This window comes from Solea solea, chromosome 16, assembly GCF_958295425.1.
Source record: "Solea solea chromosome 16, fSolSol10.1, whole genome shotgun sequence".
Classification (NCBI taxonomy): Eukaryota; Metazoa; Chordata; class Actinopteri; order Pleuronectiformes; family Soleidae; genus Solea; species Solea solea.
In genome coordinates, this window is record NC_081149.1 from 21,536,873 (window position 1) to 21,556,963 (window position 20,091).

A 20,091-nucleotide genomic window follows, 5' to 3' on the forward strand; every position below is an offset into this window, starting at 1 on the left:
CAACGACTGGGGGAGGGGTCACTATGGAGGAAGACAAAGAACAGAGCCTTTTGGTGTTGGCTGGAGGAGTTGGGGGGGGCTCAGGGGGGCCCCTCTTCAACTCAGGTCTTCCCTGCTCTTATGACTCCACTGCTGAGACAGCAAAGTATCAACAACCATTCCTCCCTCTGCCACACTAATCAGTGTATGTTATTGTAACTGAGACATGGGATGCACCCCTCTCGCGTACGCTCCTTGGATCCATGATTGTTTGTTTCTCTCTTTCACATGTACCTCATTCCTTTTAATCCTGGGTTTAATCCAGCTCCAATTTACGTTAGTGAGAACACAGGACCCAGGTGAACACACTAATTGCTTCCTCAACGGCTTCAGTTTTTGCAGCAGTATAAACTCAGGCGTCCTTTCCCGTACAATGCTAAGACACGCATTCATCTTCCAGTTGTTGTACCACGATGAGTTAGATGTAAATGTTTTTAGTTAACCGTACTCTTATAACGTTGGACAGCACTCAGTATTTTTTATTTCACCATACTTCATTTTGTTGCACATTATTTACGCCTTCAAATTGTTGAGTTTCATCAATGGAGTGAAGTAAAAGATACAAAATGGCAACAACTAACTACTGTAACATGATGCTCCATTGTTTTTTGTTTTTTTCATCCTCTGGTTTTGTTACTGGCATTTTGTGAAATGATATTTCATACATGGGTGACGCAGGGATGTGAATGGCCTTTTTTTTAGTGGATTCACCTGTGTTAAAAAATATGCCTGCATATACGCATATTTTAGTGTTCATTATGCATCCTTATTTCTTTGATACATATTCTTTCAAGTGCCTGTGTTGCAACAGCACGGGGGGATTTTAGCTGACGCGCATAGTTTTTAGTAACTCTCTAACAGCAGCCGAAGGGCAGGCGGACATATTCTGAGGTCATCTGCAGGTAATTGAATCCGGGGGAACTGGTAAAGTACTTTAATTGGCTGCACGGCTGACCTGCTACAATGACAAATATGCCCTCATGTAATGTTGTGTTACTCTGCGAGCTTCACAGAGGTTGGATGTTGATGATGGGGAAAGGTTATAGCCTGCCGGCAAAGATGATGTGACTATGAGCTGTGTGGCGTGAGGAGGATTCTCACTGCCCATCAGTTGTATTGATTGCTGGTCACTGGGGGGTCAGCCTGGAAATGGGATGGAGTGGAGCCGAGATGGGGAGGGATGGTGAGCTGATTGATAGATGGAAAATGAGGTACAAAGTGATTGGTGGATGCATATAGATAAAAGGAGGAGTGATGGCCCGAATGGGACAGACAATTGAGAGGGGTTTAAATTGGCAAAATGTTTCAGTGTATCGCAGGAGAGGAGGACGATGTGGATATATGCAGCTTGGATTGATAGATGTAAGGTGAAAACAAAGGATGGAAGCAAGGAGAGAAAGAGGGCAGAAAGGAAATCAGAGCCATTAGCTTGCATCCATCAGGGATCATGATAATGGGTGAGAGGAGAGTGATGGATGGTAGGATGACATCAGAGTGGGGGAGAGAGATAAGGAGGTGGATACTCTGGGAATGAAGATGAGTGGTTGAAAAACTTTTTATGTAAAGGGTAAATAAAAAAGAAAAGAAAATGTCATTGTGGGCTAATGCCGTCAACTCAGTCATGGTAGTTTAATGGCGGTGGCTCACTGTAGCCACGTGCCTGCTCAGGATGGGGTAGCAGAATCCGATGTGTGATGGCATAGATAAATGCGCCCGGCAATTACCATAGTATTCCTGTTGGGAGCCCAGAGACCACTGACCTTCCAGGCTGACTGTAAATCAGGAGTGTAATAATAAATGAGAGTGCAGCCTCCTTTCCCCTTTGTTGCTCCTGCTCTCCTCCCCCGCTCTGCCTCATACAATCTCCAGACCCCTTCATATAGCACCCCCCCGCCCCCGCCCCTGCTCCCTTTCCCCCCTTCTCCCCTCTAGCTGTCCTCTGATTTCTCTGCCCCCTCCCTCCTTCCCTAAGGCATATTTCCAGATTGCTAATTGACTCCTGGTTCACAGGCTTTAGTGTGCCAGTGAGACAAACCACTCCACCCTACACTCTCTCAGTCTGCTGTCCCTTCTTCCCTATTGTCACCTTTTATTGTTGCCCCCCCTTTCCCAGTCTGTCTTGCATCACATGAATTGAAGTAACATCGATCCCTTTTAATGTCCAGCTCCAGCCCCTTATTTTCCTCACATGCTTGTTTTTTCTTCTTCTTCTCCCCCATGTCTCATACATTTTTTCTCCATCTTACATTTCGTCCCCTGCTCTCCGTGGTAGTACTCATGCTTCCCCTTGAGGCAGTTCTGTGGTCCACTCAGATGCAGTGGGAGTGCAGTCTCCAACTCTCTGCTGTTTCTACCTATGTTTCAGAGAGCCGATTTGTCCTATCATTGGCAGTAAAGAGGCTTTGTATCACACTAACGAGATCAAAGCTCATTTAGGAGAGGGCATTAACCAGACTGATCGCTTTAACGGGCCAGAGCAAAGCTGGGATGGGGGGGGAGGGCTAAAGCTGTAGGGGGGGCTTGGTTGAAATGAACGGACACATCGCTGCGATAAGGTATTACTGTGAGTGGCCAGTTTGTGTTTCAGAACTTTCACCACATGCAGCGTTTATTACAATTAGTGCTGCTTGTTTTTGTAGAGCAAGTGCAGTTTTTTGCTCAGGAGTCCAATGAGAAATAAAGTTAGTTGCTAATGAAAATGTATTGCTGCCGGCAGTCTGCTCCTGCTCACTGTGTTACAAAACAGATGGTAAAAGGCACTCCGGAGATCTTTTTGACTTTTTCCTTAATGAAGTAAGGACATGGCAACCAAAGTTTAATAGTTTTTGCTGCCAAATGGACAAAATCTTATTCCCTGGGATAGCACTTGTTTGCGTCACTTTTATAGGTGGAGTGAGTTGGTGACAACAGAAAATGAATCTGGAAACGTTTCAGCCACCTTTTCAAGGCAGAATGCTTCTTCACCAAGGTGACCTGACATAATTGGCATTTTCAGATTATTGAATTCATTAGCTGACGATCACTTGTTTATTCAAGATGACATATTTTGTTCTCAAAAATGTCAGAAACGCTGCTTTGTCTGACATTTTTTTGACAAAATGTAGCTTTTTCATTTCGTTTCATGTATTTAAAATTCAGTTTATACATGTTTTATGTAAGTGCAGGGGGAAGGGTGTTGAATCAATGTTTATGTAAGTTAAGCAGTCTACTGTATCATTTATTTATTATTAGGGTTCGAGCAACAAGGTTGCAAGAACCCTATTGAAATGCAAAAGATTATTATTATTATTATTATTATTATTATTCCTAAAAGTAAATCGCATTTTTGAGGCCTTTCCCATACCCCAAAACTCACAGATTTTTGTGACCGCATCAATCCTGGTGTAAATTTACGTCTGAAAGTCGTTCGGGGAAAATGCGTGGAAAATTGGAGGTGGGAGGGGCTAAAAAGTCACGCAAAAAACTTCTATTAGGTCAACTCATGTCGGGTTTAACGTACGTGAACGAAACTTGGTACACACGTTCATTAGGTGGGGACGGTCAAAAAAGTCGATGACGACTTTCCCGTGAAACCTACAGGAAGTCCGCCATCTTGGGTTGATTGGCGATTTTTTGGCGATTTTGGCGAATTCGCAGCAATGGTATTTGAACTAACTCCTCCTAGAGTTTTCGTGCGATCACCTTCAAACTTGGGGAGGTCCCTGTGGACCAGTTGAGGAGCTCACGGTATCAAAAGTTTTTTCAAATGTCGCACGGCGCACGAGATAGGGGGCGGCAAAGTTCGTGATGATTCTGATGTTTCGCATCAGAAAAAAAAAACTCTTATAACTTTGCGATGGAAGGTCCGATCCGAACCAAACTTGCTATGATTGATGATGGGCCATGGCTGAAGACGTCTATGAAAAAAACTTGCTAGGATTGATGATAGTCCGGCCCTAAAGACGTCTATATGAAAATATTAAATTTCGAAAACAGCGCCCCCTGCTGACAGCAGACAATATGACAGCTTGTATTTCAATTATCTCCTCCTAGAGCTTTTGTGCGATCACCTTCAAACTTGGTGAGATCAATGTGGACGAGTTGAGCATCAAAAGTTATCAAAAGCTTCTTAAAATATTGTATGGCGTACGAGATAGGGGGCGCCAAAATTGGAGATAATAATAATTTTTCATAACAGACAATGAAACTCTTATAACTTCGCGATGGAAGGTCTGATCCCAACCAAACTTGCTATAGTTGATGATGGTTAGTTGCTGAAGACGACTGTGTTGCTGAAACGGTACATTTTGAAAACAGCGCCTCCTGGTGGTGGTAGAAAATTCTAAAAAAACAAACTGTTACAACTTTGCCAATCCTGGTCCGATCTGAACCAAACTTGCAAGGATTGATGACAGTCCAGCCCTGAACACGTCTATATGAAAATATTCATTTTCAAATACAGCGCCCCCTGGTGACAGCAGACAGAATTACATTTATAGTTTTTGATGCTGCTCCAACAGGGATTGTTGTATCCACTTGAAACTTAGTATGTGGGACCCCAGACCCTTCCTCAACATGTCCGTAAAAGGTCACCTCCCTACAGGAAGTGGAACGCCCGAAACAGGAAGTAAAGTCTTACATTGTCCGATTGACACGAAACTAGATATGTGAGTTACTGGACCTTCCCTGAACATGTTTACGGAGACGCCGTTGACCGAACAGGAAGTCGGCCATTTTAAACAGGAAGTGCCCTCTAACTTTGCCGTACGTTGTCCGATCTGCACAAAACCTTATATGTGACACCAGGGACCTGTCCTGAGCATGTCCGTAAAAGGTCACCTCCCTACAGGAAGTGGAACGCCCGAAACAGGAAGTAAAGTCTTACATTGTCCGATCTGAACAAAACTTGATATGTAAGACAAGGGAACTTCCCTGAACACGTTTACGGAGACGAACAGGAAGTTGGCGATTTTAAACAGGAAGTGCCCTCTAACTTTGCCGTACGTTGTCCGATTTGCACGAAACCTTTTATGTGACACCAGGGACCTGTCCTGAGCATGTCTGCAAGAGATGACCTCCCAACAGGAAGTGGAATGCCCGAAACAGGAAGTAAACTCTAAGATTATCCGATCTGCACAAAACTTGATATGTAAGACAAGGGAAGTTCCCTGAACACGTTTACGTACACACACTTGACCGAACAGGAAGTCTGCCATTTTAAACAGGAAGTGCCCTATAACTTTGTCATACGTTGCCCGATCCCCCTCGAAATTTGGAACGACATGCGCAGGGACGCCGCTGAAAATAACTAGTACTGAAAATAACTAGTACCGCGCGCGGTGAATGAACGGGTGAGAGCGCGAGGCACGCGGGGAGCCGTGGCACACGGCGACCCGCGTGGGTCGGCTCGAACCCGTTCAGAACCGCGCGCGGTACTAGTTATTTTTATTATTATTATTCTTATTATTCCCCCAAATGAATTGCCTTTTTGAGGCCTTTCCCATACCCCAAAACTCACCAATTTTTGTGACCGCATCAATCCTGGTGTAAATTTACGTCTGAAAAAGGTTCGGGGAATGTGCGTCGAAAATTGAATGTGGGAGGGGCCAATAAGTGCGGCGCCACCTGTCCAAATTCACCATGACCAACACAAATATCGCACATGCACGAAATTCGGTACACATGTGTAGTGGGTCAGGATGAAGAAAAAATTACATTATGACCATGATCCAAACCCAACAGGAAATCCGCCATCTTGGGTTGATTGGCCATTTTTTGGCGATTTTGGCGAATTCGCAGCAATGGTATTTGAACTAACTCCTCCTAGAGTTTTCGTGCGATCACCTTCAAACTTGGTGAGGTCCCTGTGGACCAGTTGAGGAGCTCACGGTATCAAAAGTTTTTTCAAATGTCGCACGGCGCACGAGATAGGGGGCAGCAAAGTTCGTGATGATTCTGATGTTTCGCATCAGAAAAACAAAACTCTTATAACTTTGCGATGGAAGGTCCGATCCGAACCAAACTTGCTACCATTGATGATGGGCCATGGCTGAAGACGTCTATGAAAAAACGGTGAAGTTTGAAAACAGCGCCTCCTTGTGGTGAAAGAAAATACACACAAAAAAAGTTTTTTTACAATTTCGGGAATAACTTTTACACAGATAATCGTACCGCACTGAAAATTGGTGACAACAGTCAAAACACATGGTAGATGATGCGTGATCAATATGACAACAAATCGTTTAACGGTGTTGCCATGGCAACGACGCAAAGTCGGATTTTTGGGACAAAAAATCAAACTGCTACAACTTCGTGAATCCTGGTCCGATCTGAACCAAACTTGCTAGGATTGATGATAGTCCGGCCCTAAAGACGTCTATATGAAAATATTCAATTTCGAAAACAGCGCCCCCTGGTGACAGCAGACAATATGACAGCTTGTATTTCAATTATCTCCTCCTAGAGCTTTTGTGCGATCACCTTCAAACTTGGTGAGATCAACGTGGACGAGTTGAGCATCAAAAGTTATCGAAAGCTTTTTAAAATATTGTATGGCGTACGAGATAGGGGGCGCCAAAATTGGAGATAATAATAATTTTTCATAACAGACAATGAAACTCTTATAACTTCGCGATGGAAGGTCTGATCCCAACCAAACTTGCTATAGTTGATGCTGGTTAGTTGCTGAAGACGACTATGTTGCTGAAACGGTACATTTTGAAAACAGCACCTCCTGGTGGTGGTAGAAAATTCTAAAAAAACAAACTGTTACAACTTTGCCAATCCTGGTCCTATCTGAACCAAACTTGCAAGGATTGATGACAGTCCGGCCCTGAACACGTCTATATGAAAATATTCATTTTCAAATACAGCGCCCCCTGGTGACAGCAGACAGAATTACATTTATAGTTTTTGATGCTGCTCCAACAGGGATTGTTGTATCCGCTTGAAACTTAGTATGTGGGACCCCAGACCCTTCCTCAACATGTCCGTAAAAGGTCACCTCCCTACAGGAAGTGGAACGCCCGAAACAGGAAGTAAAGTCTTACATTGTCCGATTGACACGAAACTAGATATGTGAGTTACTGGACCTTCCCTGAACATGTTTCCGGAGACGCCGTTGACCGAACAGGAAGTCGGCCATTTTAAACAGGAAGTGCCCTCTAACTTTGCCGTACGTTGTCCGATCTGCACAAAACCTTATATGTGACACCAGGGACCTGTCCTGAGCATGTCCTTAAAAGGTCACCTCCCTACAGGAAGTGGAACGCCCGAAACAGGAAGTAAAGTCTTACATTGTCCGATTTGAACAAAACTTGATATGTAAGACAAGGGAACTTCCCTGAACACGTTTACGGAGACGAACAGGAAGTTGGCGATTTTAAACAGGAAGTGCCCTCTAACTTTGCCGTACGTTGTCCGATTTGCACGAAACCTTTTATGTGACACCAGGGACCTGTCCTGAGCATGTCTGCAAGAGATGACCTCCCAACAGGAAGTGGAATGCCCGAAACAGGAAGTAAACTCTAAGATTATCTGATCTACACAAAACTTGATATGTAAGACAAGGGAAGTTCCCTGAACACGTTTACGTACACGCACTTAACCGAACAGGAAGTCTGCCATTTTAAACAGGAAGTGCCCTATAACTTTGTCATACGTTGCCCAATCCCCCTCGAAATTTGGAACGACATGCGCAGGGACGCCGCTGAAAATAACTAGTACTGAAAATAACTAGTACTGAAAATAACTAGTACCGCGCGCGGTGAATGAACGGGTGAGAGCGCGAGGCACGCGGGGAGCCGTGGCACACGGCGACCCGCGTGGGTCGGCTCGAACCCGTTCAGAACCGCGCGCGGTACTAGTTATTTTCAGTACTAGTTATTATTATTATTCTTATTATTCCCCCAAATGAATTGCCTTTTTGAGGCCTTTCCCATACCCCAAAACTCACCAATTTTTGTGACCGCATCAATCCTGGTGTAAATTTACGTCTGAAAAAGGTTCGGGGAATGTGCGTCGAAAATTGAATGTGGGAGGGGCCAATAAGTGCGGCGCCACCTGTCCAAATTCACCATGACCAACACAAATATCGCACATGCACGAAATTCGGTACACATGTGTAGTGGGTCAGGATGAAGAAAAAATTACATTATGACCATGATCCAAACCCAACAGGAAATCCGCCATCTTGGGTTGATTGGCCATTTTTTGGCGATTTTGGCGAATTCGCAGCAATGGTATTTGAACTAACTCCTCCTAGAGTTTTCGTGCGATCACCTTCAAACTTGGTGAGGTCCCTGTGGACCAGTTGAGGAGCTCACGGTATCAAAAGTTTTTTCAAATGTCGCACGGCGCACGAGATAGGGGGCGGCAAAGTTCGTGATGATTCTGATGTTTCGCATCAGAAAAACAAAACTCTTATAACTTTGCGATGGAAGGTCCGATCCGAACCAAACTTGCTATGATTGATGATGGGCCATGGCTGAAGACGTCTATGAAAAAACGGTGAAGTTTGAAAACAGCGCCTCCTTGTGGTGAAAGAAAATACACCAAAAAAAAGTTTTTTTACGATTTCGGGAATAACTTTTACACAGATAATCCTACCGCACTCAAAATTGGTGACAACAGTCAAAACACATGGTAGATGATGCGTGATCAATATGACGACAAATCGTTTAACGGTGTTGCCATGGCAACATCGCAAAGTCGGATTTTTGGGACAAAAAATCAAACTGCTACAACTTCGTGAATCCTGGTCCGATCTGAACCAAACTTGCTAGGATTGATGATAGTCCGGCCCTAAAGACGTCTATATGAAAATATTCAATTTCGAAAACAGCGCCCCCTGGTGACAGCAGACAATATGACAGCTTGTATTTCAATTATCTCCTCCTAGAGCTTTTGTGCGATCACCTTCAAACTTGGTGAGATCAATGTGGACGAGTTGAGCATCAAAAGTTATCAAAAGCTTTTTAAAATATTGTATGGCGTACGAGATAGGGGGCGCCAAAATTGGAGATAATAATAATTTTTCATAACAGACAATGAAACTCTTATAACTTCGCGATGGAAGGTCTGATCCCAACCAAACTTGCTATAGTTGATGATGGTTAGTTGCTGAAGACGACTATGTTGCTGAAACGGTACATTTTGAAAACAGCGCCTCCTGGTGGTGGTAGAAAATTCTAAAAAAACAAACTGTTACAACTTTGCCAATCCTGGTCCGATCTGAACCAAACTTGCAAGGATTGATGACAGTCCGGCCCTGAACACGTCTATATGAAAATATTCATTTTCAAATACAGCGCCCCCTGGTGACAGCAGACAGAATTACATTTATAGTTTTTGATGCTGCTCCAACAGGGATTGTTGTATCCGCTTGAAACTTAGTATGTGGGACCCCAGACCCTTCCTCAACATGTCCGTAAAAGGTCACCTCCCTACAGGAAGTGGAACGCCCGAAACAGGAAGTAAAGTCTTACATTGTCCGATTGACACGAAACTAGATATGTGAGTTACGGGACCTTCCCTGAACATGTTTCCGGAGACGAACAGGAAGTCGGCCATTTTAAACAGGAAGTGCCCTCTAACTTTGCCGTACATTGTCCGATTTGCACAAAACCTTATATGTGACACCAGGGACCTGTCCTGAGCATCTCTGTAAAAGGTCACCTCCCTACAGGAAGTGGAACGCCCGTAACAGGAAGTAAATTCTTACATTGTCCGATTGACACAAAACTAGATATGTGAGTTACGGGACCTTCCCTGAACATGTTTCCACAGACGAACAGGAAGTTGGCCATTTTAAACAGGAAGTGCCCTCTAACTTTGCCGTATGTTGTCCGATTTGCACGAAACCTTATATGTGACACAAGGGACCTGTCCTGAGCATGTCTGCAAAAGATGACCTCCCAACAGGAAGTGGAATGCCAGAAACAGGAAGTAACCTCTAAGATTGTCTGATCTAAACAAAACTTGATATGTAAGACAAGGGAACTTCCCTGAACAAGTTTACGGACGCGCATTTGACTGAACAGGAAGTCGGCCATTTTAAACAGGAAGTGCCCTATAACTTTGCCATACGTTGCCCGATCCCCCCCGAAATTTGGATCGACATGCGCGGGGACGCCGCTGAAAATAACTAGTACTGAAAATAACTAGTACTGAAAATAACTAGTACTGAAAATAACTAGTACCGCGCGCGGTGAATGAACGGGTGAGAGCGCGAGGCACGCGGGGAGCCGTGGCACACGGCGACCCGCGTGGGTCGGCTCGAACCCGTTCAGAACCGCGCGCGGTACTAGTTATTTTCAGTACTAGTTATTTTCAGTACTAGTTATTTTCAGTACTAGTTATTTTCATTAAACTGTTATATTTTATCTTTTGGGGAGGAGAAAGTCAATTGGCAAAAGAATATTGGCATCACATAATGACACTGATTTCTAAACATCACTGTCGGCATCAGCCGTAGAAAAAATCCATATCTACCTTGTCAACCTGTACAACAAAATGTAGAATGTAACAGTGGCAGTTGCCGATCTTTTAAACAGTGCTGTCCCATTGAAATCAATGAAAGATGAGCATCTACTGGTTTCTACTGTGATAAACAGCTGATTCTGAACAAACTATACATAGTTAATGTAATTTAGATACAACAGTACATGTTAGAGGAAGCGGAGCTCTCTTGCTATCATAGAGCTTTTGCCTCTGGTTGGTAATGTACAGATAAAAATAACATTTAAAAAAAACTAATTGCATGTCTTTTTTTTTTAAATTTACATCAAAGTTCAGAAAATCGTGAGGATATTAATTAGTCTCAGTTGGCAACCAGTCATGGCAAACATTTGGCTGGATTCAGTTTTTAGTTTCATATAATTGGAAGTGACTTAACTTCCACATGACTAATGAGACGCGTCGTATCAAAGACGGCAGTCTGATTTCTAGTAATTTGTTATTTGTTGTTGTATTTTAATGGTAAAATACATTTGCTGGGTATCAGAGCAAGATGAAATGCTATTGCTGGCTCTACATAGCTACAGTGGTAAATAGCAGTGCATGTACCCAGAGAGCCTACGTGTAACTGTAGACTAAAAGTCTGGGCGTCCTTCAGAGGCCTGAATTATTCACACAAAAGAAGAAATATCCAAAGAAGGGGAATTGTATTCCAGCGAGGCAGAGGAGGTACAGTGATGTTGTGTGTTCAGTCCACACTGACGTGTGTGAACATGTGTCTCAGACACAACCCTACCAGGTCTCACTCTATGCTCTCAGCTGCTGTTTAATGATTGCTGTTAAACTTTGAGCTGTAGCACAGCGGCAGGTGTCACCCTTGACTTTTGAACTGGCGCCGATAAGCTAAAAATTCACCCACAAAGTTGCTCAACCCATTATCAGCCCCCCACCCCCCCGCCCCTTTCTGTTTCTGTGTTTGTGTGTTCACTTCAGTTCCGGTTATAAAGCTGAATACATTAATGTTTTTGAAGAAAAGAAAGGAAACACTTAATTAGATTGAAATTATACATTAGTGTGATACCCTCCCCCGCCCTTTCTCTGTTTCAGTCCCTAAACATGACACTCACATGTTGACTCTCCCTTTATGGTCATCATGTCAACCCCCCCCCCCCCCCCCACATGCCCTCTCCACATTGCTGCCCCCAAACTGTCATATGTGCTCCCATCTCCACTGACGCGCAGCCAAACGTCAATTCAGTGTTTCCCTTACAAGGCATAGTTTGTGATGATGCACTGCTGCATCACTGTGTACACATATACCCAGATCCATGAGAGTGCATGCATGAGCCCAGATCCTTACAAATAAGTGGATCATTTGATGCTAAGTATTGATCCAGGATGTCATTAAAACACGCCACTGACAAACTGAAACCGACATCTGTTCCACTTTCATTCATCAGCCATTGTAGCTTTGCACACATGCTATATTGCATGTTTTGCATTGACAAAATTAAAATGATTAAGAAATAAGTTGATCTTTGAGGATGTGCGGGGGAAAATACATTCACCATTTCAGTTGTTTAATTGCATTGAAATTCTTAATACGGTGTGAAATAAAGATAATAACGTTGTCACTTTATAGATATTTCTGCTCGGAGTGAAAGCTTTATTCCACAAAAGATTTAATTTTGCAAGAGCCTGAGTTCTAAAGACCTACACGTGTTCTTATCAGTGGAACTGTGCACTTTACAATTCTAATAGATGAAAGTAGGTGTGATTAAATAAAAAGAAGTCAATCTTTTATGTCAGAGTTAACTTCAATATGTGGTCGTTGTATTTAGTTCCCAGCAATGATCTTAACAGTCTCAGATTTACTTTGTGACAGTTGACCTTTAGGGCGCCATCCACACAGAAACGGAATGGAACGAAGCATAAACAATTTTTTTTCTTAGTCATTTTGAAAAGGTTCCCGGTAAACATGGCATCGTTTCAGGAAATTTCTTCATCCACATGGCTGTTGCTGTAACGCTGTTGCACCAAAAACTGAGAAGATGTTGAGCATGCGCATAAAGCATACTGTGTGCAAACATTTTTTTTTTTTTTAAATAAAGCTTTACATTACAATGAATACAAACCCAGAGTAAGGAAAGAAAGAAAGGAAAATAATAAAAGTTATCATAAAGCAAACAGACCAAAAAAATCTCCAAATGATGATAGTGACAGTGAATGCCAGGGCCAGACAGAGGTGGGACTATTGCGTCATTGTTTTCCCAAAGTAGCATATTGGTTGTCCACCTGAAAATGCAAGTTTTGTGGTTTTCCCACTCTGGGATACGTTTCCAAAAAGCACCGTTTCAGAGCCATTTCCGTGTGGATGAAATGTTGGTTTGATAAAAAACAAAAAAGTCAGCAAAATCACAAATGTTTGGAAAATAATGCAGCACAGGCAGATGTGAATGTGACTGCTGGTATGTGGAGGGGACCTGCACATGGCCCACACATAAACACCTGTTAAATTAAATACAGGTCATCTGTCGTCATAAGCAGACCACACAGTAAGAGGGGGGCAGATAGACATCAACAAATCCTGTTTGTTTAGTTATAGTCAGAGCAGATGTCTGCAGCATTTTTATTCTTCTTGAAAGAACAAAAACGGGGGAAAAAGAACCAAAAACTCATAGCCGTCTTATCCTGTTGGCACATCCCCATTGGAAAAGGTTTCTGTCTTACTGAACTCAAGGCTTGGTGGAAAAGTGCAATTCATCATGTCTGTTCTATTCTTCCCCTTGGTTGTCTTTTTTCCGTCTTTGTGTCCCTGCGTATGTTCCATCTCCACTGCATTTGTCGCCTTCAGCGTCATCTGTTGTTTGTGATATACCTTTCAGAATATAACACACCGACAGAGCACATCCATCACGTTCTGTCCTCTGCCCTCTGGCGTGTGCTGTTAATTACTTGTAGTCCAGTGTGTGTGTGCTGTATTACGGCATGACTTGGTCCTCACATTGTGCCACTTTCATCGCCAGTTTTTCCTCCTCATTTGTGATGTGTTCACTTTATAGAGGCGTGAGTTTGCTCACATATTGAGCCAGTGAATCCTCTGCAGACAACATTTGATGAATGGCTGTGATTGAATGCCGGTGATATCCATTAGCGGAGTTTTTGGGAAGATAATAGTTTTTAAAATATTTCTGAAGCTATTTGAAGAATATATATAACCCTAGAAAGGTAAAGTGGAGGATTTAGCCTTTATCCTGTTGACTATTTGTTCTTCAGCCTTTTAACCTCCGTTCCTGTTCCTGTAATGAGCTCTGTCATGAGAAGTCATGAAGTAATGATGCTTATGAGTCATTTTGCTGGGTCCACGGGTTGCAAAAAGAAATCCGTTTGAATGAAAGTCTTGTAAAATGAGCCCTTTTACACACTTGATTTACATCAGTAACATGGAGTTTATATTTAAAGGATAAGAGATAATATGATAATATGAGTGGAATCTGGAACCATCCAATACTGTTACAGGTGACACCTGTGAACTCCCTGTGGAAAAACCTCAACATGGCGCCGCTCAAACTTTATTTATATGGATTCTAAATGGTGACGTCATGACCCGTTGTATATATTTATTCACTGTTTTCAATTGTATTATTTTTGTGTGTGTAACGGTGTTTCGGTGGTAGCAGGTGGGATCTATTTATTTATGTTGTTTGGTGTTTTTGTTGTTTCATCATTGAAACTGTAAAAAGTAAACACTGACACAATGCACATCCTCAGGCTGTTCTTTTAAGGAGCAGTGGATGCCTGCAGCAGCCCCCTTAATTACCCTCCTCCCTCAGTCCTCCCTCAGTCCCCCCTCCCCACCCCCCCCTCGCCATCTGTTGACCTCATGTCATTTTGCCTGCCCTCACCACCGCTGCTCCTTCTTCTTCCCCCTTTGCTCCAACTATTCCCCAACTTCTTTCCTTCTCCTAAAATAGCGAGTCAGAGAGAGAGGGAGAGCGAAAATAAACAAGAGCGACGCCCTTTAGTATTGCCCTATGTGGAGTCAGTGGAGGGGACAGGAGCCAGAGTGTGTTTATATGAGAGTGGAACTGTTTTTTCTGTGCTTTTGCTGATCCCTGCCAGTTCAGTCTGAAGCCCTTTCCAGTCATCTCGCCGGCGCCTTCAAAGGCATCTCCTCCCTCACAAACTCTATGGAATTAACTTAATGGAAACTTTGAGCAAGTCCAGCATTGCCATGTTAATTTACTATTTATTTGAAAAAGAGCGTAGAAGGCATATACGAGTGCCTTTCATACACGGGCATATAAGACTTGAAAGCATTGCCATATGGGAAGGGAGTGTGTGTCTGTGCGTGCTTTAGCCTGAGTGTGTGTCTGAAAAGTAGGTATCAAGTTCAGACCCCCGATCCCTTCCCCCACCCTTTAAGAAAATATAAATCCCATGGAATACTTGACTCATGACTCATTGTCTCCATTTTGCAAATGTTTTACTGCTTTATATTTCTCTGCCCTTTCTTGGCTTTGGCCACACACATATCTCCTCCTCCTGCATGTGTCTGTCTCTGCCCTATTTTTCATTTAATTTTGTTCATTCTTTTCTTCTTTCTCCTCTGTCCCTCCCTCTTCCATTTAGCTCCCTCCCTCCTTCTTCTCCTGCAGACAGATTGATTCCAGATGTTGCTAAACTCTACCCCCTCTCTCCTCCTGCTCTCAAACTCCTCCTCGTGCTCTTTCTCTTTCTTCTCACCACTCTGTCCATTCTAGGACCGACACTGACTCTGTAATTTGACGGTCGGGGATAATTTTGGTTTAGATTTCACTTGCATTCCAGTTTTTCTCCCACTTTTTGTTGCTAGTGCAGTGCCCACACCCTTACTTTGACTGTAAATTGGATAAAAACACATTGCCAACATTTTAGTTGTCTGTATCTTGTGGTAATGTAGCAGAATTATCACATTTCTCAAATTACTTTGGTGGCTACCAATCAATGTATGTAGTAAAGATGCTGAAAAAGTTAGTTTTTCCTTGCACTGAAACAACAGTTTGCAGTGCAGTGCAGTGTTTGTGGCTCCATCTGTTTTTTATTTAAAATAGGAAATGGTTTCTCATTCTTCTCCACATTGCCCAAGACTTAAGATTCTGCTCTGACCAGCGCTGTTATACTGCATTTCCATCTGGGCCGTGTTGAGCACCAGCAGCTTCCACAGTCACTGTGTTGCTGAATATAAGCCATTCCCATCCATTCCCCCCGTAAATGTGGCGCACCAACGAGAGTGTTCCCTCTGGGGACGAGGCACGAGGGGGAAATTGGTTCCAGATGAAACAGGAAGTGGAGAGAAGGAGACAAAGAAAGAGTTGTTTCAGACAAGGACGTGCCCCGAGTGTGGACGCAAACACACACACACGCACATACGTACACAGACAGACTTAACTGCCCGAGCATCAAAAGAAACATGTTTCGCTCTCATTCCGTCCTATTCCTTACATTTTACATCGTGTACATTTTTTACCCTCATACTTTTATTCCCCCTCGTGATCTTACTAGTGTGCTCTGTCTAGACACTCCTTCTGTGTCTCCACTCATACCTCGTAACCACATGTGTTTTTGGATTTCACTTCCACGTCTTCGACGCCAAAAGAGTTGCACTGAATTTAAGATGGCCCTTGAGGATCAGCTTCAGTGGCCACTTATCACAACTTTGAGACGAACTTTGTGTCAAGCTGCCGTCACTTCCTCAGACCCTTGTCCTTGATTGAGTGAATGAACAAACGCCATCAGAAAGTCACTCTCACAGCAGGCGCCTTGAGGTCGGGGTCAGGAGATTAACACTGTGGACACTCTAGAGACGCCAAATCTGCTCTTCTCATCACTGCACCATTACAAGGCCCACACTTAAGTTGTGTGTTGAATGGAGGAGCTCTTTCATTCTGAGTGGCAGCAGCACATGGATTTGAAACACTTTTTTTCCCCCTCGGTGCTGCAGATTAAATGCAGTGAAGAGAAAAAAAAAATTCAGCATTTCATAAGACCCATCCCCCCAACACACACATATTCTTTTACTCTCTCCTCCTCTCGTCCTTCTCTCTTCTCCTCATTTCCCCCCTTCTCTCCTTGCCTAGCGAGGCTCATGCCTCCTGAGTCTCACAAGGTGGTCATGTTTTCTCTGCGAGGCATGCCAGCAGGCGAGACGGTGCCTGTGTCATCTCTCACTGCTGTCAAAATATCATTGTTTGGCTAACTTTTCCCTATTGTTCCAGTGCTCCCCCTGCTCCTCTTGCATGGGGCAAAATGACAAAGAGGAGAAAATAATAGTCCCTGAGAAAAGAGAGGGGAGAGAGACAGAAATAATCTAATTAAAGTAATTACAGAGTAATTAACCACAACACTGGTTTCTGGGGCAGGGCTGATGAGGGGAGGGGGTCTTCTATCCTTGCTTGAACTTTGTTACCAACTGACCATTTTTGTTCGTTTGTAACCCTCTGAATTCCCCTAATGATCTTTGGATGGTGCTAAGGCTTAAAAAGTAGTTTAAATAATATCCGGTCATACAAACGTTTAGATGACATTCACAAATCCACACAAAACCCAGAGATTTTGTTTTAATAAAAGTATACCCACTTACTGTGTGTCTCTCCTGTTGTCTCTTGCAGAACAATGAGCCTTTAAACCCTGGTTTCCATGGATACGCACCTCACAGCCAGGTAAGAGATCGGTGACTGCTCGTAAACCCCAAAAAGAAAATTTGAAAAATGATGTGTTACAGAATCAATCAACATGCAAGTTTGCATTTGCTTTGAATAACCTTCACATTTTTACAATTAAACCTGTTATTCTGACGAGCCCGGTTACCTCAGTGTCGTCACCCAGCAGGATGGGTTCAGGAGCACTGAAACCTCATCATCGAGACAATTATAAAGTTTCTTGTGCTACTGCCGGTGGCAGTTTATGAATGATGGCTGTTAGAGGAATTGATGAAAACTGCGAGTGACTGTGCTTCTCACTCAGAGACTTGACCCATCAAAAAGCAGAGAGGCATTATTCACCATCGCCTTTAAACTAAGCTCTGCCTGCTCCACTTGCAGCACTGGTTTTATCCTCCTTATATTTTCTCTCTCTCTTTCTGCTTCATTCTCTCAGTCTCTTTCTTTCTGTGTGTCTCTCCATGCATATTGCTCTCAGTAATGAGTGCCTTATGTGAGCAGCGTAGCATCAGCGCAGCCAACTATTTTCTTATCTACCTCCAAGCAGCAGAGCACAATGAGCAGCTCAAATCAGCTCAGTGCTTGTGTGTGTGTGTGTGTGTGTGTGTGTACATGCATATGCTTGCTTCACTTGGGTGCGTTTAGGAGAAAAGCCAGTGTATTTGAGAGCCTGTGTGTGTGTGTGTGTGTGCGTGCGTGCACAGGACGTGCAGCTCTCTGCCAGTGCCACAGGAGGGGAGTGTTGGTCTTTGAGTCCGCTTGCCCCCAGTCTCCCTCCCCACATCACCACATGGGAGATTTCCACAGGCCCCAACCCCTCTTATGTAGTCTTCCATTTTTTATTCATCTACTGTGCTTGACTCTTCACTCCTGCTTTACCCTCACTGTCTCCTTCCTTGGAGTGTGAGGAGGAGGAGGAGGAGGAGGCCCACACTACTTTAAGTTTATTTTACGTTGTATAATTCCACTTGCTTCTCCCCAGTGTCCACTATCATGTTATTTCCATTTGTGTGCTGACCAGACAAAGCAAATAAGGACTAGGATGATGATGCAGGGATGAAACCGAAATTAAATTAAAATTAATTTAGGATGGTCTGCCATTGTCGTTAGAGTGGACTCGTACTCTCTTGTCTGGCCAAAGAGACAAACACCTGGACAGAGGTGTCTTGTGATCTGCAGTATGTATGAACTCCCCTTGTCATCTGTTAAATTCACAGCCCACTTGTGCCTGCATTTGTTTTGTAAATGATTTAAAAGTCATTGCTGCTAATGCATTCTGCCCTTGAGCACCCATATTAGGAGTCGGGAGCTGCTGGTTATCATGCAAATGGGGCTGGCAAAGCTCAGTTTAGCCAGATTGGTGTGTTCATAGCTGCAGTACATTTGTCTTGTCTCTGTCTTACGTTGTGTATGCGTGTTTGAACTGCCTGTAGGTATGCTTGTGTCAATACGAGTGTGTTTAATGGAGACAGGCTCCTGTGGTGCTCAGTGTGTGTGTGTGTGTGTGTAGGTCACACACGTGATCAGGGCTAACAACATACACACAAAGAGACGTCAACACAAAGACATGGAGACTAGAGCTGCAACTAACGATTATTTTCAGAATCGATTAATCTGTCGATTACTTTCTCGATTAATCGTTTGGTCCATAACATAAAAAACCTTAAAAAATGTTGATCTGTATTCGTCAAACCTGGAAATGATGATGTTCTCAAATGTCTTGTTTTGTTCACAAACCAAAATGATTCACTTTTAATGATTTCTTTGTTATCCAGAGCAAAGAAATTAAGAAAATATTCACATTTAAGAAGCTTAAACAATCACAAATCTTGTTTTAATCATGAAAAAAGCTTCAAACAGATGAATCGATTATCAAAATAGTTGTCAATCAATTTAGTAATCGATTCATCAATTAATCATTTCATCGCTAATGGAGACTGTACACTGAAGCATTTAGCAATATGCAAATCAAGTCATAACCTTCCCACAAGGGGCTGAGAGTTTTCCTGAAAATGAAATGGATGCAACTATGGAATATGGTGAATCATGTGCTATTGCTGATGTATTTGAAGAAGCAGGACTTTGTCTGCTGTGGCTAATGATTGTGGGATGAGTCCACGTGTGTCTGTATGTCAGCCAAGGTGCATCAGCATAAATATGATCGGAGCATCTGTGTGTACTTTATCAGCATGTGAGAGTGTGTGTGCCTGCATGTGTTTATCTGTGTTCAGTTGGTGTGGTGCTTAATCCTCAGATCATCCCCTATTCATCCTCTCATCCTCCTCACTTACAGCCCTAATCCTGTCATCCGTCTCTCTTCTTTTCACCCAGCCCTTTATCCATTTATCTCCCTATCCCATTATCTCTTGCTCACATCCACTGCCCCTCTCTCTCTACCACTCTGCCCGAGCTCCCTGCACTTGCCCCCTTTCTTACCACCACTTCCAATCACTTACGCTGCCCTCCCTCCATCCCTCTGGACTCACTTTTAGCCAGACTCAGCAGATGTGCGAAAGCTTGGCATCAGGGCTTTTTTTCCGCAGAGTTCTGTCCCTCCCATATGAAAATGCAGTGCAAGGAACTGCACTCTCATCTCTGCAAATTAAGCGCCTCCTAACAATAAAGTGGTGGGAAGTGAGGGAACTGAGCCCGAGCCAGAAGAAAAAGGCGCAATGCAGCATGATAGAGATTCATGTTCAGTGTGAGGGTTAGCTACAGGAATCGGTGCAGGCGCTCCCTCAGTTTTGTGAGACTTCCATGTGAGTGATGAAGGCAGCTGCAGCAGAGAGATGCTGATGGAGGAGCCTACCCACACAGCTAGCTACCTAGCCATCTACCGATCTGGCTTACTGACCGCTGTTTTTTTTTGGGCTGACAGGCTGCTGCGCAATAAATAACTCAATCAAAAAAAAAACTG

General features: G+C 43.4%; 1 protein-coding gene across 4 annotated transcripts in view; it reads left to right on the top strand.

Annotated features, from left to right (window-relative positions):
- Positions 1 to 20,091, top strand: part of LOC131475354 (RNA binding protein fox-1 homolog 2-like) — a 53,623-nt gene that overhangs the window by 1,703 nt on the left and 31,829 nt on the right. For all 4 annotated transcript variants that reach the window (XM_058653423.1, XM_058653424.1, XM_058653427.1 and 1 more), the window contains exon 2: positions 17,124 to 17,174. In XM_058653423.1, the coding sequence (XP_058509406.1) occupies positions 17,124 to 17,174 (51 nt within the window). The remainder of the gene's footprint in view (positions 1 to 17,123; positions 17,175 to 20,091) is intronic.